This window comes from Phoenix dactylifera, chromosome 8, assembly GCF_051530095.1.
Source record: "Phoenix dactylifera cultivar Ajwa chromosome 8, Ajwa_hap1_PhDact_Kaust_v1.1, whole genome shotgun sequence".
Taxonomy (NCBI): Eukaryota; Viridiplantae; Streptophyta; class Magnoliopsida; order Arecales; family Arecaceae; genus Phoenix; species Phoenix dactylifera.
Window position 1 is genome coordinate 14,952,880 of NC_143197.1, and position 16,403 is coordinate 14,969,282.

At 39.7% G+C, this 16,403-nt stretch overlaps 1 protein-coding gene across 1 annotated transcript; it reads left to right on the forward strand.

Moving 5' to 3' along the window:
• The first annotated feature begins 7,294 nt into the window (after positions 1-7,294).
• On the forward strand, positions 7,295-10,890 carry LOC103705622 (Chaperone DnaJ-domain superfamily protein). The gene is made up of 2 exons (XM_008789423.6): positions 7,295-7,937; positions 10,023-10,890. The coding sequence occupies exons 1-2, from the start codon at positions 7,426-7,428 to the stop codon at positions 10,609-10,611; spliced, it is 1,101 nt and encodes a 366-aa protein (XP_008787645.4). The 5' UTR covers positions 7,295-7,425; the 3' UTR covers positions 10,612-10,890.
• The last annotated feature ends 5,513 nt before the right edge of the window (positions 10,891-16,403 follow it).

Consider the following 16,403-nt stretch of genomic DNA (forward strand, 5'->3'; position numbering starts at 1 on the left):
AATGAAGTATGATTAGCTGTGGAGGGATCTCTCCGATATTTATATGGGAAGATTGCTTGCATACTATGTACCTTAGCATACAGCATAAGAATATGCACAATCGTGATATTTGGAAGTTTTGGGATCTCGATGTTCAGAATATTTTATGTCTATTTTTCAATTAAAAATTCTATTAACATTTGGTAAATAATTTCCAGAAATATTTGCTTTTGAGAAATTTAAATTCTGATCAGTATATTAGGAAAATCTGGGATTTGGAATTATTTTTAAATACAAGTTCTACATGCATATATTTGAATGATGATTTCAATAACTATCACTCTTTTAGACAGGATTTTGAATATTTTTTCATTGATATTTGGATATTGAACGTAATCAATTAAACTTTCTGGAAATGACTGTTTTCGATTATGATTAATATAATATCCAAAAATATCAGTTTTCTTAAATTTTAATGATTTGTTTAGAAATTCATATTCTGATTTGTAATATCTGAAAAATCGAACATAATGAATTAAAAATTTCCAGAATGACTTAAGAAATCTTAAAGTTGTTCAAATTTCCCCAAATAAAATTGTTTGGCTAATTCCAGCTTCAGTAATGGAATTAGCACAAATCTGAAACAATCTTAAAGATCATAAAGTGGAATTTTAATGGTGGATTACATGCTCTACTAAATAGGCAGTTGGATAGTGGTTTTCTCAGAGTTGTCCTTAAGCTTTTGAGGCCATCTTTCAAGGCCCTCGACTTAGAAACTCTGCAGTCAGTTGCATTTGAAAGTCTGGAATTTTTTTTTTGTTGTTGTTTCCTCAACCACTGAACAATGTGGCTGCCTTTGAATACTAGTGGGACAGGTGGGGCTCTGTCTTGTATTTATGGTATGAAATATCATTTTCTTTTCTTTCTGTGCATCCCCCTCAAACAACTGCAACCACTCTTCCAATCCCACCCACCTCAACAACCAACTTTTAATTCATTATTGCAAGACATCAGAAACAGTTAAAAACAATTAAAAAAAACAAATATTTTTTTTGAAGGGACAACTAAAAACATGAAATTTTCAATCTATGAATTAAAAGTTAAAACTGTAGCCATAACCTTCAAGCCTCCTGTATCCTAGCATGGGGACGTAATGAACTCTAGATCTACTGGACTCTGAAGCACATCTTCTCCTCACGATGTACTGCAAAAATAGATCACAACTTCAAAACATGGATGTTTTCTGACTATTGGCTACTAGGATTTTTCCTTTTTATTCCTTTTCTATCTTTCACGGTATTCAGTTGACTTTGCACTCAATGAGCTGACTTGTTCTTATACATTATTTTGGAACCATGAGCCCTTAAGACTATTTTATTTTTTATATACATTTCTTAGTGATTTGCAATATTTTGATGGATACGTCCTGAAGAATTTGTCAAATGTTGAAAAAGAACAAAGTTATCTAGTCCATAGAGCACATTGTTTTTGTGGTTGGTTAGGCATAACCCAAGCCAGGGCCGGCCCGAGCCCTAGGCGACTGAGGCGGTCGCCTAAGGCCCCGGGCCAATGGAAGGCCTCCGGGAGCAGAAGCTGGCTACGAGTCTTCCCCCTTGATGGAAGGGAGGTGGAGGGTTTCCTGGCCTGCAGAGGGCAATCGGGGAAGTTGGGGACAGTAGTTTTGTTTTGGGTGGAGAGAGAGAGAGAGAGAGAGAGGAGGGATTTGGTTGGCTTCATACACACCTGAAGCCACTCTTATCTTTCATCCCTTCTCTTTTTTGGTTTTGGTCTTGGTTTTCCTTCCCTCACATTACTCCTGATCCAGCTGGGCCATCAGGAAGAAAGATAGGGGGATTGGAGATGGACTTCTTGGAGGGTGGAGATTCTTTTAATTTTCTCCTCTCGGTTTCTTCTCCCCTCTTGGGTGGTAGAGAGAGAAAAGGAGGGAGGGGGTTGAATGGCTGCTGTGCCGTGATGTTGCAGTTGCAGCTTCGGTGCTCACTTGAAGGAGAGATGGTCTTTAGCAAAAGAAAAGGAGGGTAGAGAAAGAGAAGGAGGGAGGGGGGGTTGAATGGCTGCTGTTCCGTGATGTTGCAGGGGCTGCTTGGGTACTCACTTGAAGGGAAGATGGTGGGATGGGACTTTTATTAATTAGATGGAGTGAATTTTCCATAATGACCCTACTTTCTCTTGGACAAATTTTTTGACCGTGAAGCGCCATGGGATGGCCTTTTTCCTATTCTGCTCTCGCTTCACATGGTAAACAGTATTGCCAAGAACAGTACCATGGCCCTTTTTTTTTTAAGTATTTTTTTTTAATATTTTCATTCAAGAATTATATTAAACTGAAGAGGCTTTTTGTCGACCTTTATTAGATTCATGCATCTTTGTTGAAATAGTGTACTTGACAGCAATTTATTTCCATAACATTTTTTTAAGTATTTTATATTTATTAAAAAAATTATTATTTAAAAAAAAAGAGGCCTCATTTACTGAATTCGCCTTGGGCCCCCAGATGTATTGGGCCGCCCCTGACCCAAGCCCAGTATGCCTCCTTCCAGCATGTTGATATCTCAAACAGATGTGCAACCAGTTCTAAATCGATCTTTTGCCTTCCACATACTTCCTTTTAGCAGTCTTCACTGCAATCATGGGGTGGGTTGGTTCAGCCAATCTTTGGTCATATCACTGCAGCATATAATACACAGGATGAATAAAAAGCCATTCTTCCGCATAGTGGAGAGAGAATAGAATAAAAAAGAATTGAACTGGTTTCCATACAACCAGTGCAATGAACTAGTGAGTTCTGTTGTATTTTTGTTGTTGGAGGTGAACTGATATATTCCATGACAAGCAGTTGCTTCTATGTTGGCTCCTGTGGTCGGCTGCTTTCCTGTCTTGAGGAAAGAATGGTGCTATCTTTTCATTGTCCATAATAAACTTGTTGTCATGCAACCCCTGGATCTCTTCTGTTTGTGATTGAGATAGGTCTTATCAGCATCTTCACTTCTCTGCTTACTTGGTCCATCTTCGCAAATCTTCTCAACCATGCCAAAGGATTTTCTAACTTGGTTTTTTGCAGTCGATCGAATCTGTTGTCCTAGAAGTTTGTATCTGCGACCTTAATTTATTTCCACACTATGGCTGGCAAATTTGCATCTTTTTGTGAGTGGGAACAATGATATATTATCTATGTAACATCACAGAATACAGTATACATACCCTTGTTAATTTTGTTTTCTTAGTACCTTCCACGCTCTTGCATTCACTCAAAACACAATAGTTACTTCCATTCTCTTTTCTAAGGAAATGGCAGGTGAATTCATTTGAGGCCGATCGACATCTTTTACAGCCGGACCGCACGTGTCTTGAATGCACTCAAGTTTAGATTTGAGTGGTACTGCATTATAGAAGATGCCTCTCTGTATATGAGAACTGAGATTGGGCCACTAATCAGTTGAATGCCTCAAACAAACACACTCCTAACGAGAATAATGGAGGCTAGCGGTGGCAAATGAACGTGACATGAACTATGGTTTGAGACTTAAGGGGACATGCTTTGCTCACCTTTTACCTTTGTTTTTTTCATCTTTCACTGCATGGTGTGTTTGTCAACTTGGGAACATCAAGATGGACCATTCCTCATTGTCTGCTTCATGGCAGGCCAAGGTTCTGCAAAGAAAAGAATCTGTTGTCAGTGCTGAGTCATTTGCTTTGGTTACATCAGTTCGTTCATGCTTCAGCTTATTACTCGAGTTGTCTCCCCATTCTTCTGAAAAGTGAGATAGAACTGGTGTAAAAAGAGGATGTATGTGTGTGTGTGTGTGTGTGTGATCCCTCTTTTTATAGATTAATTTTATCTTCTATATATTTGCAGATGACAACCTCTCTTATTCCATAAATTCTCAAACAAATCTCTAAATAACTTGCTATCAACCATAATGACATATTTAATGTATATCTTCTCAGTTCTCCCATCACTTTGTTCTTTGGAGCTTCTAATTGGTGAGCCACACAAGCTTCTTAACATAATTATGGTCAAGTTGAGACCCCGCACCACCACTATTGATGAACTTGAGATCTCGATTGTACCTCAAATCTGAAGATACAATATTAAAGAGCAGTTAATTTCACTTGTGCGGAAGCTCCAAGGGGATGAGTGAAAGAAGAAAAAAAGAAGTGCAAGACATATTTCATTATAGTTAATACAAAGTGAATTTGGGATTCAATTGAGGGAATTCCTAGGTTAAGAAATATCATAAATTGCAAACCTTTAAAAAGAGGGGTCTTTATATGCAATTATTTTGTAAAAAGAGTCTTTACACGCAAAAAGGAAAAAACACACACAAGCGAGAATTATACAATTTGTTATTTCTCCTAAATTGACCTATGCCACACATATAATCATATCATTTTGAGATATTGTAGTTTTAGTTGTATTCGCTATAGGTTGTGCTTTATCTTCAAGCACATACTTGATATTTCAATTAGTCATTCATTCCTTCAGTCACATACTTGTTTTCTTACATCTGATGTTTGATTCTTTATTAATTACTGCTAACGTTAACTTAAGTCCTGTGCTTCAGAGACAGTAAACCCACATTGACCTGACTATATTTCTCCTCTTTCTTGTTGTCTGATCCTATTGTTCTAGCTTGCCTGTCTCGCATCGACTTGCATATTGGTCTTAAATCATGTTGCTCATGAAACACTTGCATAACAAATCTTCATCTAGTATTACAAACTCCGTTTATATTGTTAATTTTATGATTCTTGATGGAGTTGACATTAGTTTGATACGGATGAATTGACCAAAAAGATACGAATCAGTGAATACCATTTTATGAGGTTTTGTCCAAGTTTGGAGGACTCTGCCTAGTCATCTCCACATCGAGTGATTTTCTCGCACGCTAATTTAAAATTTCATGTGGTTTAGCTAACTTTATTGGTAATAAAAAATAAAATAACTCTATATCTCTTTCAAATCATTTTTTTCCATTACTGAGAATGTATGATGGGTTTAACATGCCCTCCTATAGAATTATCTGCATCAAACTCTTTAAGAAATTTGACACCACTAATGTATAGCCTATTTTGCCTCTCTCTTAATGAATAAAAGTTCTATAGCAGGAATTGTAACATAGATCATATAGCTATTCAAATGGCATTTATCCTCTCTAGAGAGCCTAGTTCACAAACCTTGCAATTATGATGAAATGCTGTGGATTTTATGATGCATAAATATCATATTACTATAGCAATAATACTATATACTATAGTTCCATAGTGGATGCTTGTGATTGCACTAGCTACAACTTTATGTTGGCCTGGATAAAATTATTTTCGATGTCAGAATCTGCTCTATGTTGAGTGCCATACATACAGTAGGCTTCATAAGATTTCTCATCATTATTTTTGCAAATATAAGCTAAAGGAGAGTAAAGGGAGAGCGTGTGAGGGGGAAAGTAGGCTTTTATAATAAAAGGGGGGATCAGTCTATCCAACTCCATCATGCCATGTCCGCTTTGAGGTGGGCATTAATTCTCCTCCCCACATGCCCCTCTTTTCTCACCAACTTTTCCCCCACTCCAGATCCTTTTTTTTCCCCTCTGCTCTTTATAATTAACGGTTAACATTTGCAAAGATCCGGTCCTTTTGGAAACTGAGGTTTAACAGCCATTTTGAGAGCACGGGGCATGGACTAACCATGTTAGATGGCAAATAGGTCTGTCGAGCTTGGCAAATACTGATCACTGCAGACTTCTCTTGTGATTGCTTGGGGTCAACCCCTATCGATGATATGCTGAAATCCTTAGTCGACCCTGTAGGTGAATGGTAGCTAAAGTTTCATATTAGTTCATGTTATGAATCATCTTAAATTTTCACCTAGGACACTGCAAAATCATGTTATTCCATTTCATTGTATGAAAAATAATGTGTTCAAAGATTGGAAAGAAAATACAGGCTCTTCTATGTTATGGGATTGGACCAAATTGACCCAAACTGCAGTTTAGATCAGGTTGGCACTACATATAGCTTAGCCAAATTTACTTTGGGTCGATAAATATCGATCCCATTTAAAAACTGAGTTGCCTTTAGCTTCATATTCCAGGCAAATTAACCATGTTCGACTCTAACCTGTCGTCCGTTTAACATGACTGAACTTGGAAGTTGGTTTGTGATCCCTCGATCTCTATTTAGACCAAACACCATAGTATGGCAAGTTAATATATTCCACTCTAACTCAATCCAGTCCCACCAAATTTAACCTAACAAGCAACAACCAACCTAACTTGAATCAGCATGAGTTGAACTCGGGTCGGAAATTATGGAGTTAAGTTGGATTCAAAATTGGGTTGATCGGAGTCCAAGTCAGAGTGGATCATAGTAGGGTTTGGAACATCATAATTGCCACTGGGATGGGTTAGCCTTTCTTAATCCAATACACCCAACATACAAATGGATCAAACCAGGAAGTACTTGGGTTTGAAGCAACCAACAAAAAAAATAAAAGAAAGGCAGAAGGTGCTGATCAGTGAGGTTCCTTTCAGCTTAAAACATTCATGAATCAATCCAACAAGGCAGGCCCATCCCTTCATTGATGGCGCACCAAACAATCCTTATAAATGGAACCACGCACGACTCCTAAAGATTCAGAAAGCCACTCCACTGGATCCTTGTCCCCCACCACTTCTTGCCCGCGCTCCCCTCAAGTACCTATAATTGGAGCCGCGTCGTCACGCTCGTGGATCCCTCCTCCATCATCACGGTCGGTTACCGCGGAAGAACACCATCCTGGACGATGTCCTCGTAGGAGCGAACCGCCCAACTACCTGTGGGCCCCACTCTTTTCATATGGACCCCACTGAAATCTCCCGTCTAGGATTGCTCGATGTGGTCTCTGCGGTTTGGTATAAAACAGCAATCTATACGGTAAATATAAAGCTTAAAGCTAAAAGGAAAAGAAATTGGATTTTTTTTCTTTTTTTTGGCTAAAAGAAAGGGGTAGGAGGGAGGAAGGGACCAGCCCACTCCCGCGTAGCAACCCGCACTGGGCCTCCGCCCCGTCAGGAGAATGTTTGATGCGGGCAGACTCTGTTTTACTCATATCCTCTCCATCTAAAAGTGAGTACGTCACACCTGGCACCACCAACCTACAGATGTAAGGAAACCATAACCACCAACGAGCTATTCAGGCGTGGGGCATCTGGTCTCCAAATTTAATCGACGTCCACGCGTTTTGAATTCGAACAACTCGGACGGAATTATCACCTCTTATCAATTAGGCTACCACCTTGGTGGCAGAAATTGGAATTTTTTAAAAAACAAAAAAAGAGGAGCTTTTCCCCTGCTTGGCGATATAAATTACGTAGCGCCCGCTTCGATTCCGCCGGATTCCGACGCGACGAGACCGCCGATCTCCACCGTCCGATCGAAACAACCAAAATGGACGAATCGTGGCGGATATCCATCGGAACGGTGATCCCGAGGAGGCGGTCCACGGAGCAGGACCGCCGGAGCCGGTGGGGTGGCGCCGGCGGGACGGATGCCCTGGACGCCGACGACTTCCGCGACGTGTTCGGTGGGCCGCCACGGAGCGTCCTCCTCCGGCGCTTCTCTGGCGAGCTCACGGCCGGCGAGGCCCGGCCGGCGGCGTCGTTCTATGAGGAGATCTTCCGGCCGGCGGGGCGCAGCCTCCCGCTGGCGAGGGGTGGGCGGAGGCTGCCAGGGTTCAGGATCCCGTCGGCGAGGGCAAGCGGGCTGGTGAAGATGGATGAGGGCTTCTACGATGACATATTTGGGTCGGACGGCGGCCGGGAACGGAGGTCGAGGTCGAGATCGAAGTCGAGTTCGAGGTCGAAGTCGTCGTCGGTTCTCAGCTCAGAGGAGCTGAGCCCGCCGCTCCGGCCTTCGATCGCCGAGGATGCCATGCTCTCCTCCTTCGCCTCTAAGCTCAGGTATTTAATTATGGGCTCTTCTCTCTTTGCTCCCGTTCAAATGATCCAAATTTATAAGAATTTGATAGAAATACATTGCAGGAAGAATTATTTAGCCATGCTCAATCTACGACTGGTTACAGGGCTTGAGTTCTAAGCTTTTTTTTTTCACTCAAAACTTGGATTGAATTTATGTTGCTAGATATTTGATCACATCTCAGGTTTTAGAGGATTTTTAGCTTTGAACTTTGTAGATGGGCAAGGCTTCATAATTTAGTGTGATACATTGTTGTGTAACTGCCGCTAGCAAGCAAAAGAAATTCTAAAGGATGAAAAATAATTGATGAAATTTCTATGTTAGAAGAATCTTAAGTTCATCAGGGTTGAATTTGTCAAGTCCATCACCTAAGCCTTGAGAAGTAGGAATGCGTCAAATCCACTGGGGACATGTACAGTTGTATATCTTGGATTATAGCTGGCATTTTTCTCTATTTGATAGGCATGAAGTCCATATATAATTGTAGCAAACAAATTAATTAACTATGAAATTCACCCTAAAGATCCAAAGAATGTTTTAGTAGATCCTAAGAGCATTAATATTTTTTTCTTAGTACAGGATTGTCCTTCATCGAACCATTAAGATATCATCATTTTGGCAATTAAGTGGCACGCCTCTTAGATGTAACTCCTTTCTACTGAGAACAGCAACTCCTTTTCTCTTGAGGTGTCTAAGGATCTTGTTCTACTGAGAATAGTGCTCCTTTTCTGTCCTTTATTTCCCATACAATTTATTTTCATAAAATATGATAATGTATTTAGTTCAATAAAAACTTATATTGACTTGTATGTATAGACTTGTGTTGTCTACCTGCTCTATGGATGACCTTGGCCTGGTCAAGAAAAAGACTTCTTGCAATATCGTTGCCACGGAAATAACAATTATAAGTAATACATTTATCTGATAAATCTTCTCCCAAGCCCCAAGTAGCCCACTTGTTTAGGTGGTGGGCCCTTTATCGGCAGAACATATGTTTGCAGAGAAGAGATTAGCCATGGGGGATTTTGAAATTGAGCATGGCTATAGAATTGAGATCCAGGAACTGTATATCCTAAGCCGTGCTTGTTGATTCTTGTGGCGACATGTACGTTCTGACTAATAAACTTTAACATTCAAGTCAGGAGCACAAATATTAGAGTAAGTTTCCACTACAAGGAGACCTAAATCTTGTCATAATTCTCTTATACTGAAATGATATATATCTGTGATTCTCTAGTCCTGAGACAAGTAAAAGGTAGAAGTCGTGCTTGCTCGACACATTGAGATACTGTAATTACAAGGAAGAACTTCAGTATTTAAATAAGCTGCATGGTAAATTGGGACTTTACCCCATGGTCGCACCCCTGCCAGATATTTTAGGTTCAGTTTTTGGATGATGATCCCTAAAGTCTAGACCTAGATAATGATAATGCAGGTGAGTCTTCCTCTTTTTCTTTCTCGCTCTCAAAACCAAAAAGTATCATCCATGATGTATATCTATGATGTCTATGTGTTTCTTTCTTTCTTTCTTTTTTTTTTTGCTTTTGTTTATGTCAGGTCAACCACCACTCATACATATAATGGGTGAGTGGCATGAAAGTAAAGCAAACTTGTGGCCCAACCAGGCATACAAGTGAGTGGAATTATAGCTTTCCAAACCTGCTGACCTGGTGATGATATCAAGCTAGCTTTCCATGATTCTAGACCTCCAACCTTATCCATGCATGGGTGGCTAGGCTGAAGGCAACCCAACAAAATCTAAGAAGAACTTGCACATATTTAACATAGTGTAGAACAATGTTCTCATTGACAAGCATGTATGGCAGTTATCTATCTAGTTTATTGGTTATCTTTTTCTGAAGTTATCACTCCACTTTTCATAGAACTTATGAATGTATCTTTGATCTTTGTTGCATAGATATAATTGCATCTTCACTTATGTCTTAGTTATTTCCTGGAAGGTTAAATTAAGACATCTTTCCAATCTCCACTTATTTTAAGATTAAGAAATTCTACTTGTCAAGCTTTCTGATGCTCTCTGAACTCATCACCTCTGAATTGTCATGCAGACCAATCACTATTCCATCCCGACGTCATGACTCTTCACCACCTTCAACAATATCCGGGGGAGATCAGAACAGCCACAAGACCCTCAACATTGCATGCCCTCCCAAATCCTATTTCATGGAGTTCAAAGACAACAGCCATAGCAATCATGACTCCAGTGATTCACTTCGACATCGGTCGCATATCGGGCTCTGCTGCTTCTCACCCCCTGAGACCATTAGCCTTGAACCCAGCTTCCGACGAGGCCTTAAGAAGCCTGGAGCTGACGACATCGACTCCCCTTCTTCAGTTATATCTTCTGTCTTTCTGGATCCAATGTCAACCAAAACAGAAAGAGAGATAGAAAAGGTAGTTGTCGAAGTTGATGGAGAGGGGGAAGCAGCAGAGAATTCATTTGTCATAGAGATTGATAACCATGGCATTGGAGAGACGGAGGGAGCGGCTGCGGTGAATGAAGCGATCGCATGGGCAAAAGAGAAATTCTGGAATCAGAGATCCAAAGGAGTTGACACTATTGACAAGCAACTAAACTCAGAAGTCACGAAAGAAGGAATAGAAGGCAAAGAGAGACCAGTTGCTAAAGAAGCTTAATGTAATGGAGTTGAATATATGATTGGAGTGTATCCAGTTGCTAAGAAAGATGATGCGTGCAATATAACATGTATTGTTGTATCTTTGTTGTCCATCAGGGTTCCTTTGACAAGCAAAATTCTTTGGGGAAGGAAAAGGAAGTATAGGCAATTAGAATCAAGTGACATGTTCTTGAAATTTAGTTAAGCTTTCATCAGTGTGAGCTTGCGTTATTTGTTGTATATAACAAAGACCTTGTTGATGGCTGTGAGTGCCTGTATAACAGATCTCTTTCCCTCCTGTGTGTCATATGGGTGTATTTTCCATACCTATTCATCTTTTACTCTTCTGTTTGTATTACAAAGACTTTCGGAACTCTTTTGTGGATGAAAAAAGGTTAATGTTTGTTTATTTAAATTTTAGCTTAAAAATTTGGAAACAAAAATTGAGTCACCTGGGAAGATCAGGTATATGAAACGCCAAAATCTCACTTTAATTGCATCTCTATTTAATATATACATAACTATATCTAGGCTTGTCCATGGATCAGGAATTAACCTAAAGCCAACTCATAATTGGTTTGGGCTCAATTTTAAGTTGACGGACCTGATAGCACCCACTTTGGACCTGTATATTTCAGTAAATTTCCTATCAGTAGACTTTTACAAAGATCGCTGCAGGTTATTCTATTAGTAAGATATTACAAGGAAAAGAAAGAAGTGGTGTGGAAGGAAGCTGCACATTCAAACAAGCTAATTTTATCAAACTTCCATAAAATCACAGTTAGAAATGTGAGTCAGTAGACATTATTAAGATAGATGCCATAAGAACGGGGAATCATAGGTAAGAAGGAAATGAAAAACCTCAGCCTAATGTAGAAGCAGTCGAAGAAAATGCAAGAGATGAAGTCTTGGGGCATCTAGAGCTCTATCTCTACTCGTGGAGCACCTCGGACAGTGTTTTTCACTTGGAAGCCCCCACCTCCAAGTTTTTTCAAGGTCAACTTTGATGGTTGCATACTGGACGACGGCGTAAGGGGGGAAGCTGGCTTTGTCATCAAAGATCTAGACTCCATAGTGGTTGTTGCTGGTAGTTGTCAGATCTATGATACCTCGGTGTCGAGGGCTGAGCTGAGAGCGGCATGGACCGGGTTGGACAATGCCTGGCATGTGCTGCAGGCTAAAGTAGTTATGCTTGAGGGCAACTCGTCTACAGTGATCGGTTGGGTCTACGGATGCACAAGCGGTGCGTGTGGCGATCGCCCCCAAATTCGAGATATCCGGGCTAGTGGTGGCGTGGTTGTCCAGGCTAAACATGTATACAGAGAGACTAACGGGGCTGTAGACTGGGTGGTCTCATATGTAGCCAATCACTCTGGAGGTGCCTTGTGGGTGGGAGAGAGGAAGCTGCCTAGAGCACTCCAAGATATACTATCTTTTGATCTTTCTGGATATGTCCATACTAGAATTGTATGAATCATTGGTTCTAGCAAAAAAAAAAGGGTTCTGATTTAAAATCACTGTGATAGATCTTTTATTCTTACAAAAAATTGAAGATCTAAGAAAAAGTGGCTTAGGTACCCAATGTAAGGGGTGGCCTTCTACCACATGAGCGCAAAGCTTGTTAATGAGTCTAAAGGGTTCTGAAGTCCTTCAATGGCTTTGCTCGGGGATGATTGATGTTGTTCTTTTATAAATAAGCATAACAGTAATATAAAGCTTGATCATTGCAATCTATCGTGTGTTCTTAAGATATTTTTATCGTTTTCTATATTATAATCTATGCCCTCATATATACATCTATAACAATAAATATTACCAGCTAGTTTTCGATCAAATACAATATAATAATTGTTATAAATAAAGAAAAATAAAGTAAAACAATTTCATGACTAATAAAGGAATTTTTATAACTCCCTTTGTTATCTAATCGTCAAATCTTTTTTCTGAGCAATGTTTTCTATTGAGGAGCACTAGACTAATCTGAATGTTAAAACAAGTTAAAACTCACAAAAATAAAATTATTTTTTTTGCATGTATACCCTCCTAAATATGTAAAATTATATAAATACTCTCGTAAAGTTGCTATTTGCGTGTATGCTCTTATAAATATTTCATTTTACATCTCTACCCTTTAAGGGTATTTCAGTCAGTTCAATTTTAAACCACTAATTTTTTAACGGCATTAGATGGTGTGGGTACATATGTAAAATAAAAGAAAAAAAGGATATACACACAAAACAACTATTTTATGAGGGTATACCTGCAAATATCAATTTTGGAAGAATATTCACATAAATTTCAATATTTAGGAGGGTACGTAGGCAAAAAAAACCCATAATAGTATTAAATAAATTATTTAGTTAAGGATTTTACAAAAGGTCTCGACTAGTAGGCTGATACAAATAATAATACTACATTGATGGTTTCTACTCTACAGGACTTTTACACCTTTTCAGTCCCTTCCATTTTTCTTGAAGAACTTTGGATGTTGGTTCATAGGCTTCTCTAGGAATCGTATTTCTCGATTGGCGTCGATCAACTCCGTATATTAGAGGATTCAATCTAGCTCTTCTGACCGATAGTAAAGATCGTTGATAACATTAAGAAAAGCATGCAAGAAAACATAAAGTTAAAAGGTCATGCTATTTTTAATATCAGGTAATACAATTGCATGGGTATGAATACTAAGGCTAACTAAATTAATACCCTCAAGGCATTCGTTCTACTCTTGACTAGGAGCCTTCACCGTCGTTGGCCCACAGGTTTCAAGTACGGTGGGCTTAGAGCTCAGGCTACAAACATGGTTGACAACATGGAGATACATAAGGATCCTCTTCCACTAGCCCGAAAAAGGTGAGGACTCTAGAAAGGCCAAAGGCTAGTTAGAAAATGATGAGTTGCCGATTTGGAAGCCCTCAACTAGACAATAATCTAGTGATGATGATATTCCAATCTAGCAACAAAATCTATTTGTGGTAATGCCCATATTTATGATGGTATGCTGATTCAGCAAACTAGTCAAAAGTTGGTCAATCAAAATAAATGGATTGCCCTGGCCAATACTCAGCCTCACTCTAAGAGGATCAAGAGACATAGAGATAGTCAAAAGGAAGAAAAGGGGTGAACACCTAAGAGACGAATGTAGAGCCTATTTATTGAGTGGAAGCATACTTTACTAGGAAATAATCAAGATCCTCATCAATGTGGAAGTTAAAGCCAGATTTATATAAACTTGGAAGACCCTTCAAGCAATGTGCAGGCAGTTTCGATACATCAGAGTATTCTATGAAAGAAACATGATAGCAGCATCAAACTCAAGGAAAGCAGAGAAGATATGAATAGATTATCGAGAAAAAACTTTGGTAAAAGGGAAATAATAATCGATCAATGAATCAGGAATGCTATTCCACAGGTACCGATGGAATGATGATAACAAATATCCCATCGGCCTCTTGATCATCGATCAACAAGACATGTGGAGTATTTAAGGCTGCAAATGGGTCGGGTCGACCCATAACCCGATCCGACCCGACCTGACTCGCATCTGATTCGATCTGAATTTTAGGACCTGCAGGTCTGGGTTGGGTCCTAAAATTAAATCCGAATCATTTTCTGGGTCGGGTCTGGATTTACTGAACGGATCCAACCCGATCCGAATGGACCCGAAAAGAGAGAGACAGGAGAAAAGCAAAAGAGAGTCTTTTCTTTTGTGTGTGTGTGTGTGGGGGGGGGGGGGGGGGGGGGGGGGGGTCGTGATACTATTGGTCGTTTTTAAGTGAATTTATGGCGGGTTCTCAAGGCAGACAGGAAGGAGATATGGGTTTCTTAGGAGCTTGTTAGCTTGCTCCCTAAGAGATGGGAAATGCCAGCCAACGAGGAGGGAAAGCTTTGTACAAAAAAAAAAAAAAGGAGGAGGAAAAACCCTAAGGGGAGTAGGGTTCAAGCGTGGAAGGAAAGCAACAAGCATAGGTTCACAGAATCCAAAGGAACCTCGGCCCGTCAGGATTGTCTCTCGATCTATTACACTGTTGATACCTCTGGTGTCTCGGTAGCTGGCTTTTTTTTTCCTTCTGTTTTTTGGTTTTTGTTTCTTTTAACTTTCGAAGGGAGAAAGTGAGGGAACACTGAACTGAATATGGGTCGTGTGCCAGTTTTCTGCAATGGAATTGGATTTTGGAAGGTCTGGGATTTTTTTTGCCCTTGTGAGAGGGGAGCTGGGAGACACCAAGTTCCGTCCAATCAGTCATATAGATAAAAAATAGTGTGATATGATATGTGGCTTGTAGACCGACGTAGTAAGTTATGGGTCATCTGTTCTAACTGGAGGTCAATTGCAAGTCTTTGAGGTCATGGGTCACCCAGCACCTCATAGTTATGATATGACCAAATTAGATTTGCCCAAATTCTTTCCCAAAAGCACAAAGAAAGTGGATCCGGGCCTGAACCCGATCCGACTCGGATCCGGATCCAGACCCAACCCGAACCCGACTTGGACCCGATCCAAACCCGAAACCGGATCGGATTTGGGTCCAAAATTAGGACCCAAACAAAAAACTGGGTCGGGTTGGGGTAACTCAGGACCTGACCCGACCCGATCCATTTGCACCCCTAGGAGTATTGCTCACACCACATCTCAACAATATAACTGAAAGCAGAAAGTAAGTGCCACATGGATTAGATATAATGAAAGCGGAGCAAGTAGGACTCACATGATCCTTGCTGAAATGAAGAGTTTGATCATGACAAAGTTCACCAATGGTGGACATGTAGACTAAAGAAGAAGAGTTCAGTCAAGAGCAAGTTGAAAGCTTAGAATATGGCTTGACGATACATGAAGATGGATCAAGGTCTCAGGGATAGTCCTAAGTATAGAATTGCCTTAGGCCAAAAAGATATAATTATCGGCCTGATGGTTGTAGAGCAACCGCGCTGACAAATATGTATAATGGAGGGTAACTAGCACATATTACCAAAACCACCATAAGTGAAGGGCAGACATATGAACAACTATTAAAGTGTTGTCTGATAGGATAAATAAGTGAATAATGTACTTTATAAAGGACCTTTTGATAATCAATCTAATCGGTGTATATTTATTTTTATCTTTATCTTGGTTATTTATCCGAGACTGAGTATAACTTAGCTTTTTATCGTAACCAAACGTTATACCTTTACCGTAGCCCGGCACTATACCCCAGTGATATACTCTTATCATAGCCCAACACTACACCCTTCCACTATAGCCCAATGCTGCATCCTTCTACCATAGCTCAACACTACACCTTCATTCATTTCAATCTTTTTTGAATGATGGTGTGACAGTGACGAAAGTTCTTAAAGTTCAAGGCACTTGGACTTATACTACTCTCCATCTTCTATTTGACTAATACCTTGCTAGCTACCCAATGCCAGTGGCACTCCTGCAAGCACATCCAAGCCTCGTCCGATCAAAATTAGCAGGATGCCTTCTACCTTGACCAACCAAGGTCCTTAGGAATTCCGAGTTTTCTAGCTCATTTTGAATAGGACGAAAAAAGCTAATCGTTCGAAATTGGCTCCAAAAAAATATAGAGTAAAATATTGCTTAAAAGATAAATCAAACCCTTAACCATCAACTAAAATACAAATCTATTAACCACCAAGACTATATCACAATACCTTAAAATGATGATTCTTTTGGCTTAAACTAATCATATTGGATTATTTCTCCTAGCTTATAGCTTTTGGATAGTCAATTTTGCCTCTTTGGTAGAAAAAATAACAAAATGTATAATTCATTTTGTTCTTTTGGATATTTAAAAACTTTAATAC